A 17,621-nucleotide genomic window follows, 5' to 3' on the forward strand; every position below is an offset into this window, starting at 1 on the left:
TTGGAATGCAGATGGGGTAAATGACTAATGGAGGGAAAAAGGATATCGCTGATAAGCCACTAATGCAGTAGCCACAGGTAAAGGAGCTCCTGTTAACACAGAAAGGTATGAGAAATTCTAAGTCAGCTTTTTACTGCAAGCCTGAGAAAGCTGGTAGCAGGGAGGATTGCAGCATCTCTTTGTACATGTCTAAAGTACTGCTGGAATTTGCTGTCCTCACTGGTGTTTCTCTGCCCTGTTCATTGATCCAAAATGTATTGTAAATGTAAGAAATAAGTTGCCCAGCAGCTAAAAAATTGGGAGTGTTTTTACACTGATTACATTTTATCAAATAGGTACTGAATGCTCATCTGTTGCTTTTAAGACCTGCTGGAGTTAGTAAGAGGAGCTGTAGTTGCCTCTGGGCAAGTACTGTTGTAGAAGCATTCATGTGTCCCAAGCTTCAATTATTCTTACTCGGAAGTCTTTGCAGTCAAAAGATTTTGACATAGCACATGTGGATGGTAGTTTGGTGTTGATTTCTGAGGATTGTTTGGGGTACTTCTTTCAGGTTAAGTTAGTAGTGGGTGAATGTTAGCACCTCAGAACTTCACATAATTCTATGTTTTGCATTTTCTTTCTGAAATGGTGCCTACATCTAGTTCAATGTCTGGGATCTTGAGAAGTTGTACCGAGAAACACGACAATCGCTGTAACCGCAGCCTGGAGAACAGCTCTTAAAGGGTGCTTCCTTGCCTGCTCTTCCAGGTTTTTCACCTGGAGTTAACAACTGCAGGCTTCTTGTAGTAACGAGAGCTATGTAGTCCCTAACTCACTTAGCAACCTTGGGCATTTATTTGTCTTTTTTGCAGCCAACGAATGGGGTCTCGGAAGCGGGGCATCTTCAGCTATTTGATAATGAGTGTTCGTTGTTTGGAATATGTGTTACCCTGTATTTGCTGTGCAGAGATGATACGAAGTGAAAAAGTTGCTAAATCCCTTATTCTTGACTTTGCTTCCAGCCCCGGCCGCATCTCTCGGGCGGGGGCCGTCAGTCGCCTCTCGGGCCGGGCGCGGTGCGGAGGCGGCGGATTCCCCCATCCCGGGATTCAGGCGCGATGGGGCGCGCAGCCCGTCCCGCGGTGGGAGCCCGCGGGCCGGGAGTCCCCGCGGTGCGGAGCTGCGCAGGGACGCCCGGGGCGGAGGCGTCCCGGCGCCGGTGCCCGCGGAGAAGCCGGCCCGGCTTTGCGGGGCCCGTGGCGAGGGGAGGCGGCCGGGCGGTGTCCACCCTATAGCGGGACTGCTCTGCCTCTCTGCTAGCACCGATCGCCGTTCCGTTCCGTGCTCGGTGTTCGCGGGTGCGCGTACCGAGCCATGAATTGCCGTCGTGCCAAATCCCGAGAGGTGCCAAGTGCTGCCGGTCTGCAACAGCCTGCCGGGCCCGCCGCCGGCTCCGCAGCAGGTCTCGTAGCATCTGCTGGCGGGTTTGAACTCACTGTCTGCTTGTAGGGTTACTGGAAAGCAACTGGCTCCTCGGGATTCTTTGCCTAATCAGAGGTGTTACCTCCTCCTCTTCCCCCAGTGTCTCTTGACATCATTTCATCCATCAGAGTTTCAGAGGAAAAAAAAACACCAACCAAAGCAGAACCCACCCAGTCTGAGAGCAGCCCACACCAGCCCCTCAGTTTTGCCGTGACTGCAGGGAAGAGCTGGATCGGGGCAAAGATGAAGGATGGGAGTGGGGCTGAACTCCATGTCCTGAGGGATTTGGTGCAGGGCGAACCGAGAGGAATCCAGAGTGGTGCATCAACTGGTATCCCCCGTATCCCGGCTGGGGATCGGTAAGCCCCGCGATCGCGCGTAGGGATGCGAAGGTGCTTGACCCACGGGAAAGAAGTAGCCCTCAAGCTGCGTTTGTCCCTGCTCGTCCTTGTTGCTCCATGGGATTTCTTCTGCCCCCCGCAACTGACCTGATGTGGACCGAAGCGTTTCTAACATGAACTTTCTCCCTCGGATCTGGTGGTCTCTTCCCTTGGTCTTGGTCTGGGCGACCCCACCAGTCACCTCCTCATGGTGGTAAGCTGTGCAATTCCAGAAATTTTTATTTGCTCTTGGGGAAGGTGGGGTCGGATTAATTGTGATTTAGGGAAGGTGGGGGGGGGAAGCCTCTCCCTCTTAGTCTCGCAGAAGCGGAGCTCGCTGCTCCCACTGCTCCGATCCAGAAAGTCCGGCCTTAAAGCGAGCGGATTAGACGGTCCCGGCACCTCCTTCCACACCCCGACTCTCCGACCTCCTCCTCCGCCCAAGCACAGCGCAGCTGCGGGGGCTACCCGGGGCTTGGGCAGCGGTGCGGGGGTACCCGGCCCGGCGGGGGCAGCGGGCACCGCCCGGGGCCGCGGAGGGAGCGGGAGGAGGGCAGGGAGGAGGGCAGGGAGGCGGGAGGGGAATCCGCCCCAGGGCCGCGGGTTGCCGCCCGCCGCTGCTGGCAGCCGCCCCTCCGCGCCCCGGCGGCGCTGGGAATTGGCTGCAGCGGCGCTACTTTTTTATTATTAATTTATTTTTTCCGTCTTCCTCGCCCTCCCCCGCCCCTCCCTCCTTCACAGTCCTCGCTGAACTGCAGACTGCCAGAGCAGAGGGCTGAGAGCCCGGCAGGGCCCGGCCTCAAGTGATAGCTGATGTCAGGCAGCTCGCTGCACAACGCGTTAGAATGGAAACATAAACCTGCCCCTGAAACTGGGGACCCCAACCAAGGCCAGTCTTGGTGTAGGAGAGGAGTTAAACCCCTTCTTGTAATCCTGGGAGCACATCTAACCTTGTCTCTGGCTGACGCGCGATTAAAGCCCAATTTATCAGACTGGGCACGTTTCAATAAAATTACTATCTGTGTCCTTAGTCGTATAAACGTTATTTATTGTTATGGCTTTTTGTCATGGTGTCTTCTAAATGCGATATTTTTTAGAAGTTACGGCATTAACGATCGTATAAAATAATGAAAATTCAAGAAAAGGACATTTTCTTCTGTTTGATCCCTTCAAAAGACACCTATAGAAGTTTGGATTTTATGAAAGGTACCTTTCGAAACGTTTCAGGACTAATAGAGACCATCTGGATACAGATGATGTAATTTAATTTTTTCAAGGTTTTTTTTTTTTTTTTTTGTTTTTTTTTTTTTTTTTTTTTTTGGTTTTTTGGTGTATAATGGATATCAAGTATTGCACGGAGCTGCAATAGCGGGGCTTGGGGTTCTCCCGAATGCTTCACGTTATTAAAAAAAACACAGGGTCGATGACTAATTGTAAAGGATTTCCACCAAAAAGGCAGAGGTAGCTGCAGCTCGGGACCCGCCGGACGAGGGCTCCGGGGCGCTGAGCACCCTGCTTCCCTCGGGGTCGGCGCGGCCCCCGGTGCTGCCCTGCCCCTTCCCTCCCGCAGGTACATGGGCGCCGTGGGCTCCTCGCGGGTGATGTGCGACAACGTGCCGGGCCTGGTGAGCCGGCAGCGGCAGCTGTGCCGGCGGCACCCCGAGGCCATGCTCTCCATCGGCCGCGGCGTGGCCGCCTGGACGGCCGAGTGCCAGCACCAGTTCCGCCGGCACCGCTGGGACTGCAACGCCCTGGAGCGGGGACAGCGCCTGCTCGGCCGCGTCCTGCTGCGCAGTGAGTGCCGCGCCGGGCCGAGGGGCGGGCTGCCGCCGGCTGGGGTGGGGCGTACAGCCCACGGCCCGAGGGTAGAAGGGGCTGTGGAGAGACACTGAGGGTACAAGTGTTCCTCACAAGGGTAACAGGGGCTCTCTTGGGGCTGGCACCCTCTGGGCAGTGTGCGGGAACGATGAGAAGAGGTGGCCATCCTCCTGTATCCTTCATCCTTAGCAAGGGTGAAGCTTGGTTTTATGTTTCAGGAGGAAAGTAAGAGGACATGCAAAGTTATTTTAGGGTCTCACGGACAGCAGAACAGCATATATGATAGCGTGAATATCTGTACTGCTTAAAAACCTGTATCAAATCAAGGAAAGACAGTGTGGGGTTTTGGCATATTAGAACTGGCTCTGCAGCTCCCAATTTCTCTTTTTTTTTGGTGTATAATGGATATCAAACCCACATATTAAGGCGTGCAGGGAAATTGAGGCATCAGAATGTGGCAGCAGGACAGAAGACTTTCCATCACAGCCCAGCCTCAGGATACCAGGACTTGGGATGGGGCCTGCTGTGAGGGGCAGCAAACAGGAGCCTCGTGCCTTGGGATGGCGGGAGACAGTTCCTCCTGCAGGCGGATTCCCGCTGATCATTTCTCCGGGAAGGTGCATCAGCAGGGTGCAGTGCCTGCCCTCCAGGCACTGCGGCATTTCGGGTCAGGCCCCGGAGAGAGAGGGGCAGGGCACACGCATCTGATAGAGGTGAGCCGGGCTTGTGCAGACGCCGAGAAACTGAGGGAGCAACATTGTGCTTCCCACCCTCAGGGAGGATGGTTAAGCAGGGACGTGTCATCTAAAGGTCGGAGTAAGGCATCTAGTGAGTCTTCAGATCTCAAAAGTGGCTCTTTTGACTCAAAGACGTGGCTGGTATTTGTTACTGTGTCAGAATGTCCTTACTCGCGGGATAAACCGGCTGAGAATCTTAGTAACTGCAGCACTTTCCACCGAGTGCCTCACCCTGTGCACATGGCCTTCCTTGGTGCCCAGCCAGTGCGGCTGACCCTGCCCTGGCACTTGTGTCCCTAGAATGTGTCCAGCGTCATTCTAAACAGTGAGCAGCGTGGCACCTGCAAGGAGGGCAGTAGGAAAGTACCCTGGGACCATTGCCCCACTGGTGGGGACGGAGAGGAGGATGGCAGACACTGGGCATGCTGGCCCAAGCAGGGGGATTTTCATTCCGTGCTCGGTTCTGCTGCTGGTAAGCCATTGGTTCTTGTAACCAGCTTCATGTTCCCTTAGCAATTATTTGTGAGTAACCAGTAACGTCACCCATAGGCTGAAGTTTTCAGTGAGGTTTGTCTGATATTCAGGAAAACATGTCTGGCAGAACATAGCCTAATAATGATGAGGCTATTTAATAAAAAAAGTAAAAATGCAGTTTTTCCAAAAGTGAAGTTTTCACTGTTGGCTCATGTGAGAGAATGACAGCATCAGGCTTCTGAGCTCTGCACTGAGACTGATCGGGCTGTGATTGCCATGGAAATGTAGCTTGATAGTGCTCTAATAAAATTGATTAGTTCAATAAACTCAAAGCTTTTCTCTTCCAACAATATCAAGTGTTTCTTTTTAATTAACACTTTGCAAATTTTTGATATTTCTGAATACGTTTTCTCAGAAATAAGTCTTCAAAAGAGCATGATTTCCAGCAAGCCATGGGAACTTCTGCCTGATTTTGAAGGCAGTGTAGGGAAGGCATGGTTTGCCCAGCTGCCATTTGCAAAAGGCTTGCACAGCATGTGGAAGTTGAGGGCCCATTCATAAGTTAAACATATTGGTGTACTGCAATTGAAATACTAAATAATAGGTTCTCTGGTGTAATTCTACCTCTACAAAAAAGTCACTGTTAACATTTGTCTTTGGGGTCCTCTTTTACTGTGCTAACATTGCTTAAGGCTTACAAGCCCTGCAAAGAGGTCTCTCTCACTGCTAGTTGTCTTACATATTGCACAAAAAATCTGCTTGTCATTCTTCTTGTGTTAAAAACTTTAAAAGTAGGAAAATATTTCCATTACCATAAATAGATTTGTGGCAGTGTAATGTAGCTCTGTATTGTAGACTACTGCATCTCAAAATCAAAGCAATTATTAATTGAAATATGTACCTAATTGCCTATGAGTGGGTATAGTGCACAAATTCAGATAATCTTTGGTATAATAAAGTATCTTGGTTAGGAGATGGGAAAGCTGCCAGAGCAGCTGGCATGAAGAAGTCACAGCTGCCAGACCAAATCCTGCCTCAAGCATGACACAAGCGGTGCCATTGATTTAATGGAACTTATTTGTGTGAATTATGGTTACAGGCTTGATTCTCGGCAGAAAACCTAATATTAACTTATTTTTCAGAAAATAACACCCAAGTTTTCTCCCTAGCACATTTTAAGCAGGAAAGTCTATTCCAAGAGCTCCAGGAGAGAAAAATCTAGTTTCAAGAGTTACTTGCAGTATTTTGCAATGTGCATGTTGTTTTAGTGTCCCTATTTAATAATTTCTTAAACTTATCTTTCGCATAGCACTTCATATATTTTTCTAAATTCGTGAAACATGATGGGAATACCAGCTGTCCTATTCACATATCTGTACAAAACAACTGATCCATGAAAGTATATGAATCAATATCAGAAGCAAATGTTTAATGTTTTCCAACTCTTAACACTATATTGATGAGCTTTTACCAGGGAGGGGTCCAAGCTTAAGCCATGACTAATTCTGGCTCCAGGGAGTGTGTATTTGTGTGATTTCAGCCTAGTTTATCTTTTGCTCTGCAAAAAAGTCCAGCCTAACTGTCTTGGATATAGGACAGCCACTCAAAGTAGCCACCCCAATGATATTTAAAGTGACTTTTTTTTGTTTCAGGTAGTCGAGAGTCTGCTTTTGTACATGCCATTTCCTCTGCTGGAGTTGTTTTTGCCATCACCAGGGCATGTAGCCAAGGGGAGCTGAAATCCTGTTCCTGTGATCCCAAGAAGAAAGGCTCTGCCAAGGACAGCAAGGGCCATTTTGACTGGGGTGGCTGCAGTGATAACATTGACTATGGCATTAAATTTGCCAGAGCCTTTGTGGATGCCAAAGAACGGAAAGGAAAAGATGCCAGGGCACTGATGAACCTTCACAACAACAGAGCTGGAAGGAAGGTGGGTGTCCATGCAATAGATGCCTAGAGATGTTCTTGGACAGCTCTGTTGTGTCTGGGGCAGTTAATGCTTGGCTCTTGCTGCCTGGTCTCAGCAGTTATGAGGAAACACAGGAAGAGCAGGAGCCTGAGCTGCTCTTTCTATCTTCCTTGGAGGTTCAGTGTGACAGAGATCTAAAAACAGACTGAATTCAACTGCCTAACAGTATTCCTGTTGTAGTCAAGCAGGGGTCTGAGCTGCAGGATCAGTTTAGATGGAGGTTTTGTTTTGAGCCTAGTTCTTATATAAGCAGGAGTTTTATTTTTTCATTAATACAGAATACAAGTTCCTAAGAGAGGCTGAAGATCACACTGAAGAACAGGCTTGACAAAGAGCAAATCCAAATTAACTCTTGAGAAAAAAAAAACCAAAACAACTATTCTGTCCATTTCTGTATGTATGTGGTAAACTTAATCACAAAGTGAGCAGAGATAAAAGGTAACTACTTTTAAAGAAAAAAAAATCCAAAATCCATGTCTCTCCAAAAGGCAATGGCCTCGGTGCATGACCTGCAACCCCTTTCCTAAACATTGTATGAAAATACTATTCCTGAATTTCAACTAAAAAACTCTTTACCTTCACACTGAAGGTGAGTAGAAGGAGTAGTTGCCCACCTCTGGTACAAGGGCTGAGGAATATCTACATTAACACTCTGTGGTGGTAGCTATAAAAAGTAAGAATGGTGCATGAAACTGGAATATGCTGTTTCATTTTTTAAAACATGTTAAAAATGTGCTGCTCCCATCACATCTGAAATACAGAAAAAACCATTTTATTGTGCTAGACCAAGCACATCTGGAATTATTTGTAGAGACTTTTTGTGTCTTATCTTTATATATATTTAATACATAAAATCTTCCCTAATGTCTTCTTTATTGTATATTTAATAGGAATTAAGTTGTTTGTATTCTGATCTATTTTTGTACTGGAAGTAGATGATTTTCCTGAAAAATTTTTGTTCTTCAGCGTCTTTCCTTCACCTGCTTATTGCCAGCAGGTATAATTAATATGTAATGTAGGCAGATGAGGCTATTCAGATCAGTGATAGGCACATGCAGTACTGTGGTCATGTTTCTGCTACTGTCCAAAAGAGGCTGAAGTCGACAACACAAAGATTTTTTAGGGGCAAATAAGTTCCATGGTGGGAAGTACTTTCTGTGGTATTTGAGTATCTTATTAGTTTTAAGTTTTTAAAAAAACACCTCTGCCAAATACTTAGGTAGTACTGGTAAGGTAGATTTTTAGAAAAAGATAAAGAAATTTTACTAAATATATTAAAAATAATGAATATGTTCTCATATGCTCTAGGACCTGCTTTATGGGCAGAGACAGTGCAGTAGTGTAGGTTTAGCTTTGCAGGGATCTCACCATCTCAGCTGCCCACAAGCCTGGCATTTTGACCTGGGTAAGACCACCTGTGACCTTGGTTTTTTCTTTCCCCCATAAGGGGTGTGGATATATGTCTTTCAAAACTAGACTATTCCAACTGTGCTAATTAAAATATAGATAGAACAAATATTTTTAATATTCCCATATGAGTCATAGAACATAATATGCTGTATATCAGTATAGGAACTTTACTGACAAAAAGAGACCATATTCCTATGTTCTTCTTCCCCTATTCCCAAAAGTTGTTTTAAACATACAAGAAGTTAAATTGATTTCTGCTCAGATAATTAAAACCAAGCATCTGCTTAAATCCCAGATTTGTGAAATGGCAATGAAATGGGGCTGTGGGAATGTCAGTGACTTCTTTGAAGTAGTTGTATCATTTACAAGTTGGAAAGAAAATTGAAAGTTCTTTGGTTTTATAATACATTCTCACTTTATTACTAAGTGCTTGACTGAAAAAGGCTGCCCCACTGTGCATCGATCTCACTTATAATCCTGGAGGTTTCCTCTCTCATACCTTCCTCCCATGATGACATTCCTCTTGTACAAACTCTAAAAAGTTTATATTTCATGAGCCCTTAAGGCATAATATTTATAGATCAAATATCCATAACTACATAATTAGGAATGAATTATTTACTGCCTATGAACCCATCTGTTGTTCTCCAACATCATACAGATAGCTTAAATGTCTGAGATGAAGCTGAAATGTCATTAATACTATCCAGATGTTAAATTAATGATAAGGGTGATCTCCCCAAGGCAAACTAATGAAGATCTTATTCTAAAATGTTTGTTAAATCTGGATAAGCATTTTAAGTATACTGTATTTTAAAATTCTGCATAGGTCTGATGCCTAGCGCAGGTACAATGCTTTACACAGCCTTTTAAAGATAATTTAAATATGAAATGCCTATGAATTTCTGGGCAATATTTGAAATGCTGTTCAGGGTAAAGAGCAGGCAGCTTCATGTTGCTGGAGAGGGACAGAGGATCAGCACGGTGATCCTGCAGCTGGAACCATGGGGAAAGGGGGCACCTTCGCCTCCCAAGGAGCTGAATGATTCTGGCCATTTCTGATCACTTCCTCCTGTCCAGTGTGTGTCCTAGCCCTGTAGACCCGCCGATGCCCGGGATGGGGCAGCAGCAGGAAGGTAAGCCCACCGGGCGGGACTGTGTGTGCGGCGAGTCCAGCAGCCCGAGCAGAGCAGCCGCATGGGGATGACTTGATGCTACCAGTGGGTGTCACTACAGACCGTAATTTGGAGACCCATCGCAGGCCTGGCATTACAGGATGGGTGGAAAAGGGCCGAGAAGCAATTAATTATGCTTTTTAAATCTGTGTATATTTATATTTACCTGTGCATTTCTATACAGGCCGTGAAGCGGTTTTTGAAACAGGAATGCAAATGTCACGGCGTGAGTGGATCCTGCACTCTAAGGACCTGCTGGCAGGCCATGGCAGAATTTAGGAAAACAGGAGATTATCTGTGGAAGAAATACAATGGAGCAATTCAGGTGGTGATGAATCAAGATGGCACGGGTTTCACTGTGGCTAATAAGAAATTTAAGAAGCCAACTAAGAATGACCTGGTATACTTTGAGAGCTCTCCAGATTACTGTATCAGGGACAGGGATGTAGGTAAGCCTCTATCATTACAAGTGAATGCCTTTATTGAAGACATTTGTACTTCAAAGGTCAAAAATTATAATTTTATTGAGAGTGTGTGTGTGTGTGTATATATATATATATATATATATCCATGCATGTAACCAGCAGGAAATGGGAAAGAAGATGTTTTGGAAAGACTCAGTACAAGAACATTAGTTCCTTGATGTCTCTAGGTGTACAATAGCCAGTTGTTTCTAATATAATTTAGCAGTTTCTGCCAGATGCTATGGAGCCCTGGAGGTGCTGTAAGGCAAAGCTGCTTTCAGTACGAGTTTGAGTTGTGCTCTGGAGGCAGGTCATACTGGGCACAGCCACACTCATGCCACACAGCTCACTCCAGAGCGGCCCCGGGTCCCACTGATGCCACCTCCTGTTGTGTTGCTTCCTTTCCTTGTTATGCTACCACTGTGGTGCCCTCCTTTATCTGCACATTCCCACAGCTCATGTGGCTGTGGAGCCCGGCCGCAGACGTGCCTGTCCCCCTCTAATGTGGGAGGTACAGCCTGTGACAATCCAGCCCTGCTTGCAGCAGTCACGGCAGCTGTGGGTAACGGGGCGAGGCAGCTGGAGGGCGTGCAGGTGGATGGAGGAGCAGAGGTGGGTGGGACACAGCACACTTGGCTGAGTGACACAGCTGTTTATTCCCCTTTGCGAGGCAGCGTTGGCTCTGTCCATGACAACCATCACATCTTCTGAAGAGTTCTGCCAACCCCCGTGGCAACAGATAATTGGTGCTGCTGTTAACACTGCATTTTCCTGCTTCGGAGATTTGATAGAGACACACTTAGCAGTGCTGCAGAATTCAAGGCGCTGCCGAGCACCAGGAACCTGCTCACGGCTCTTGACCCGTGTATAGTATTTCCTGATGTGGCAATTAAAAACTAGCAACTAGAAAACCAGAAATTTGGAAAAGAGAGGCAGACTGAGTAATGTATTAGAGAAGTTGTGGGTCTAATTAATAGGTTGTAAATGGACCAGATTGCACCCCATATGACAAATCCGTAAGTATCTGGATAGCAATGCAGCTCAACTCTTTTTGGCACTGCTGCATGTTTACAATCCAAGTTTGCTTGGAATAAACATTGCAAAACAGCTGTACTTAAATAAGAACAATATGTGAATTCCTGGTCATGTACTGTTGACTTCATTGAATGCAGAATTTCATCCGGTACAATTACATTGTACAGTGTTTCTGGTTAGTTGAGTCGTCACCATAATTTTAAATGTTATTTATTATTTTGGCAGGTGGTGTTTATTACCTGCATGAACACATACCATTCCTTGAATAGTGGCTGATACTGTAAAGTCTAATCCAAATGAATAAATGGACATATTGTGGAGTCTTGCAGAAATTAACTTTGCAGACTAGGATTTTTTCAAAACATTTATCTCTTGATGTTGCCTCATTCATTGTAAAAACCATGATTTCTTTTTCCCTGGAAGAAGAACTTGCACACTACCCAATTCTATGTCAAAAAGCCATTTAATAATTACTTTGTACTAAGCCTAGTCTCATCTGTCAGTCTTATTATTGTGGAGTAGAGTGGTCATTTTTCACCACAGTGTATTATGTGCATTTGCCAGACACTGGCAAGCCTGCCCAGAGATGGCAAAGTCTGATATGTTTTTTTGGCTCAGCTCAATATAATGCTGAAGCTGAGGTGGTGTTTCTTTGCTGCTCAGAATTCAGAGAATGTGGCTGTTTGGAAGAGCATATTTTTAGAGAACTGCAGTAAACCTTTGATGGGATGCTGCTTGCATGGAGCAAAAAAAGAACCACACAAAAACCCCTGATCTGACTTTAAAGGAGATGATTTTGGCAGCTGCACCACATTTTTTTCGTTTTTTGGTTTGCCCTGTTGAGCATTGCAGAGTGCCAGTCCTATTAAATGACTGCAAATGAAATGAGATTGTGGAAGTCAGAGTTTGGAAGTAGGTGGGGAGCATCTCGGTGGTATTGGATTCAGTGTCAGCTGAATCTAATGTCACAATGTTTTAGTGTGTCATTGAATACAGTTCTGCCTATCATTCTCCAGGGAGTTAAATTGATTTAATGCTTCAGGGAAAAAAAAAATTATCTGGAGGTTGGTTAGTGTTGGAGCTGAATGAAGGATTCACAGAGAAAACCTTATGAAGCATCATGGCTTGACCAGGAGACAACTTCACAAACTAAAATGTCCAAGCCAGTGTCATCTGTGGCTTGATTGTGCTAACACATAGGAACCAGTGAGTTAAAAGTGCTCGAGGATTCTGCCATCAGCAGCTTACCCAGGAAAAAAGCAGATACCTTCTCTTTCCCCACTGGAGCTTTCCACCCTGGGTCTGGCATTCTGTCTGAGGGGGCAGCTGGGCATACATACCTGGAACACCCCAAAATGTAGTTTGTTTGTTTGTTTTCCCTCTAGAAAGGAAAAGAGGAGTAATTGATTTCAGGGAGGGTATAATATGGGAAATCACTAATAGTAACTCAATAGCAAGATAAAGTAATAACCTGACCACCTCTTTCCTTGCCTTAAGATTTCACAAAGTACCAAAGGAAGATTTTCCAGAAGTGTTCAGAATTCATTTAACCCTGCACACATAACTGCTGAAACAATTTTTGCTCAAAATTTGATAGAAACAGAGATAGAACATCCCATAGAGCTTTAAAAAGTCATCCTAGGTAAACTGTTGTTTTTATCAACACATGGCCATCTCTTCAGTGCTGGCCTGGGAAATCCCAGCCCCTCCAGAGAAATCTGCCTCCAATGTGTGCTGCCTGTTCTCTCCAGCCTTTCTCTACTGGGTGTTGTCTGTAAGATCCAGTAGCTCCAGAACTACTTTTCTGGGAATATTTCCTTCAATTGTTTTTTCCCCAAGAATACTTGTGAGGAAACTATCACTGGGGATTTCACTGGTTTTGCCCTTTTCTTTTTTTTGCTTTTCTTTGTGTATGTGTGTGTGTGTGTGTGTCTGTGTGTGTGTGAAATGGATGTTATTGCTTGACACCAGATTTTAATCAATAGAAGTAGAAGGAAATAGCTCTCATTATATACTAATAAATACATTTTGGGGCTTTAGGAATGGAAAGAAAATATTTTTCAACATAACACATGTTGACTTCCAAAAATAACTGTGCAAACTGAGAAGAAAGGACTTGATGTACAGGCTGTGAAGTTGGCAGTATGAAAAGTTGTGGATGTTTTGGCAGGTAAAATGTGTGTAGGCATGGCAATTCCAACATCTGAAATAAAAACAAAGAGGCTGTACAAAAACTTTTTACAAGTTAGAACCTACCCCTGCCTCGTAAGTGATGAGGAGGTGCATGGCAGGTAGCAGGCAGAAAACTCTGCCTTATTTTGTGCAGTGTTTTCTGCTGCCTTCATCACTTTGGCCTGCCAATGAGCGCAGTAATTTGTCTGGCTCCTCACTGCTGCTTATTGTTCATTTTCCTTCTCACTAGAAAAGCTGCAGGGATTTTGAAGGTGCTGTTTGAACTTTAAAAAAAGGTTGGTTTTGCTCAAAAACTGAGCCTTTGTATGAGCTTGTTTTCACTTTTGTCGCAATCTGTGGATAATTAAGTTGTAGTCATGTAGTACATGTTTATGTTTTGTGATCAGCATCAGGTGATACCAGTTTCTGACTGTCTGTTAGTGGCTGAAATAACTTTGGTTTTGAAGCTGGTGGCAAAACTGGTGAAAACTGGTGGCTGGTGGTGAAAGCAGTGGGTGCATCCTGCTTAGGCTGTCCTTTAGTGCTGTGTGATTTCCCCTTACATCTGGAAATAAGAACACTGGACTTGGAAACTAACTTGTGTCTCAGCTGAGGAATGTGGTCAAACCTTTCTGGGCAGCTCCTGATGGATGTGGGGGAACATGGGGTCTTCCTTCATCCCCAGCAGCCAAGTGACACGACCCCACTCTGCTCCTGGCTGGGAGCTGTGCTGAGGTGGAGGGTGTGAATCCACTGGTGTGAATTCCTGATACAGAGTGTTAATCACGGGGGTCACAAGCTTGGCCTTTGTAATGTTTTTTTGGTCTGAACAGAGAGAGCAGGACAAGTGCCTTTCTTCACAGAATCAATGAGGTTGGGAAAGACCTCTGAGATCATCAAATCCAACCTTTGAGTGAACACCACCATGACAGCTAGATCATGCACTAAGTGCCACACCAAGTCTTTCCTTAAACATCTCCAGGGCCAGTGATTCCACCCCCTCCCTGGGAAATCCATTCCAATGTCTAATAACCCTGTCTGTGAATTTGGTTGTATTTGGCACAGTCTGGGATGTGATGGATATTGCTGTGGGCTGACACAAACGGCAGAACTTACATTCAGGTATCCCAGCTGTTTGCTCAGCATCATGGGTGGAGGAGAGTGTGATGGCTGGGAAGCAGGATCTGGCTTTTCTTCTGCCACAGGCTTTCTGTGGACCGTAGGTGCATCATGTGGTGCTGCATCCCCCTGACTCCTCAGCCTTGCCTGGACTGGGGGCACTGGGGGCCTCTGGAAGTCTCTCTGCCCCCATCATGGAGTGACTCCTGAAGAAAAGATCTGGGAGAGGCCTCTTGCCATCACTGCTCTGCCTGTTACGCCAGTTGCCCTGGTGCAGGGAGAGCTGCACGGCTGAGGGCTTGCTGGGAGCAGTGTGTGCCCCTGTGGGTCACTGCTGGGGGCACCTCTCCCCCCTTCCTGCAGGACATCCAGGTGAGCACTGGCTGTAGGGACAGTAGGCCAGGAGCAGGAGTTGCTGCTGGTTTTCTGGTGCAGGGTGTGCCTGATTCCCCACATGGCTGGTTGTCACAGCCAGCGGAGCTGCTCCCCCAAATATCAGAGGTTTACTCTGAAGTGCTGTTCAGCCTTTCCCCAAGGACCTTGTGCAGAGCATTGGTCCACATGAACGTGCCCAGACCCCAAGGAGATTTGGGATGTATCAGACTGCAGGTGCAGGAGCCTGTTTCTGGCTCTGTTCTGTGGGTTTTCTTTTTCCTCTGCCAGTTCCCTCAGTGGGGCTGGCTGGTGCAGCAGAGTGTGCTGAGCCAGGAGCCCTTTGCTGCTCAGGAGCTCGGGGCCAGGGGCTCAGCAGCTGGAGAGCCGCTCGGGACGGGCCATGGGGCCTGTGCTGGGGCCACAAACACCCTTCTGCTCTGCCTGCAGCAGACATGAACCAGCCATTCCACAGGGAAGCTCTCCGGGTGTATACCTCTACCCAATGAATATTTAAATATTTAAATAAGTACAGGAATCTAGGCCATGGGAGGGAAGCTGTGTTCTAGGGTCTGAAGCACTTCTCCAGGACAGCAGTTAAAGGCTGTCCTAAGTTTGATACAAAAAGAGGAAAATTTGCCCCCCCATGGCTGAGAGGCTGGATCATGTGTCGGTCCCATGAAAAAAACCAGTTTGTGAGGGTGACTTTGGTCCAGTTCCTGAGACTCCTCATTGCATTAGTGGTTTGGGGTCAGCCCCCATATAATATGAAGTCTTCCTGATGCTGGGGGACAGCAAGGGATGGAGAGACAATGAAGACTTGTATGTTATAAAGTGCTTTGAGACAGCAGCATCACTGCATACAACCATAAATTCACCCTAGGGGGGAAAAAACTAAAATTGGAATTTATTCAACCTAAATTATTAATAATTATGATTTAACTGCAGTTTACATTTTATTAATTAAGATTGGTTTGCTATCCTAGCTTATGCAAATTTTAATTAATGTTTGCATGTATTAGTTTTCCTTAAGAAGGTAAATTGTTCATGTTCAGTGTGCACCTGCAAATATGCTTTGTAAAATAATTCCAGTTAATTTACTGACCACAGCCATTACTTAGGGAATATCACCTTGCCCAAGAAGAGAATGGAGTTGTAAACAGGTCTATGGAAAATGTCGGAAGAATGTTAATTTTTGGATATATCCACATTTGATTCATAATAGCAATACATAGGAAATTAGGTGAGGCAATTAATTTTTATGAAGTTTTCAGTTTGGTGGTAATAACCTTTCAGCAGCTGTGGTATTGATCCTGAAATGTACCCTAAAATCAGTTTGTGTTGGATGAACAGTGGCTCCTATGTGGCACAGTCACTGTTCATGCTAAGCCATGCCTTACAGAGCCATTTTGTGCCACGTGGATATAGGCACTGGTATTTCAGCCACTCCTCCTGAGTGTTTGAAGAACATGACAAGGCGTGAATTGGTTCCTCTCCCTCTTTCTGTCCAGGCAGGCTATAATTTAGTTTCTTCTAATGTTATCATGAAAGGGGAGAAGAAGCCTTGGTGTTACCCCACAGGGATGAGAGGCACACAGAGCAGCAGCTCTTCAGCTGCCACCTGAACTGGTGGAATGGGGCTTGTGGGTGGACACCGCAGCGATGCCAAAGGCCCAGGGTGCTTGTGCACTCACTTCTGCAAGACTTTAATCACTGGCAGCACAGTCACTTTACCCACTGAGTCCCTCACAGCCACCAAATTCTGTGGTCTTCTCTCTCCTAGCCCTCTCCGGCACACCCAGAGCTCCTCAGCAAAGACCATAAAGATGCTCCACCTGGGCATCCCATTTCAGACAGTCCTGGGGGACTGGGTGCAAGACTGCCTTGGGAAGGGTGTCTGCTCCCTGGAGGGGAAGAAAGTTCCAGGGAAAGATGAAGAAAAACATGCTGATGTTAATAGAATCAGGCAGACCCTTAAAGTATTTAATCCATTTTCTTCCTCCTCATCTCCAGGCCTGATTCCTGGGGGACATATGGGAGTAATTTTATCTTTATAGGCATTTTCCGGGGTGATGTGATGTTAAAGGATCAAATACATTGCAAATGATGTCTCCTATACCTCTCTTTCCTTAAAATCTGCCTCCTGACTTCTGCTGCGTTCCCTTCGCAGGGTCCCTCGGCACAGCCGGCCGGGTGTGCAACCAGAGCTCCCGCGGCATGGACAGCTGTGAGGTGATGTGCTGCGGGAGGGGCTACGACACCTCCCGCGTCAGCAGGATGACAAAATGCGAGTGCAAATTCCACTGGTGCTGTGCTGTGCGCTGCCAGGACTGCCTGGAAGTGGTGGACATCCACACCTGCAAGGCGCCCAAGAGCGCTGCCTGGATTTCCCGGACATGACACACAGGCTGAGGAGCACAGCCTTTGCCCTTCCTGGTCCATGCAGGGAACACATCGGAGATATTTTTACTTCTATGCCTGTTTTGCCTTTGTTGTTCATTGCAGAGATGCTGCTGAAAAATTGATATAAACCCTGCAGCATTTACTTGGCATTTCTGCATGACAGTGTTGCTGCAGAGTTGTCTCTGCATAAACTGATGCAGCTCTGGAAGGATGTATTCATGCCGAGACTCTTCCAACCACCGTGTAACTCTCCCCCAGAACCCTTGTGGCAATTCATTCCTGCCATCAGGAACACAAGAAGATACAAAGTGTGGCACTTTCACAAGATCACCGACACCAACCGCGTGGGCTGGGCTTGCTCAGGCGTCTTCTGAAGGATCTTGGGCAGGTCACAGTTGAGCCCTGGCTACTGGGTGACTCAGGAGTTTGAGCACTGGTTGGTGATTTCCCCATGAAAGAAAATTTGTGACCAGATTGGTGAAAAACTTTACTGGAAGGGTGTTTGATCATCCCTGGTGGACTGGAGTTTCCAGTAAACTGGCCACCTGAGGCCACCCTGGCCACCATTAGCACACTGTGGCTTCCTGTGGGGCAGGAATTGGCCCACGGCCTAAAACAAAGGAAATTGCAGG

The 17,621-nt window shown here is 46.4% G+C and overlaps 1 protein-coding gene across 1 annotated transcript; it reads left to right on the forward strand.

The window, feature by feature from the left end:
• Positions 1-1,975: 1,975 nt before the first annotated feature.
• WNT2 (Wnt family member 2) lies at positions 1,976-16,987 on the forward strand. Its single transcript, XM_041421040.1, has 5 exons — positions 1,976-2,055; positions 3,412-3,635; positions 6,523-6,800; positions 9,609-9,873; positions 16,757-16,987. Exons 1-5 carry the CDS (start codon positions 1,976-1,978, stop codon positions 16,984-16,986), a joined length of 1,077 nt encoding a protein of 358 aa, XP_041276974.1. The 3' UTR covers position 16,987.
• The last annotated feature ends 634 nt before the right edge of the window (positions 16,988-17,621 follow it).

This window comes from Onychostruthus taczanowskii, unplaced genomic scaffold (assembly GCF_017590055.1).
Source record: "Onychostruthus taczanowskii isolate IOZ18803 unplaced genomic scaffold, ASM1759005v1 scaffold68, whole genome shotgun sequence".
Lineage (NCBI taxonomy): Eukaryota > Metazoa > Chordata > Aves > Passeriformes > Passeridae > Onychostruthus > Onychostruthus taczanowskii.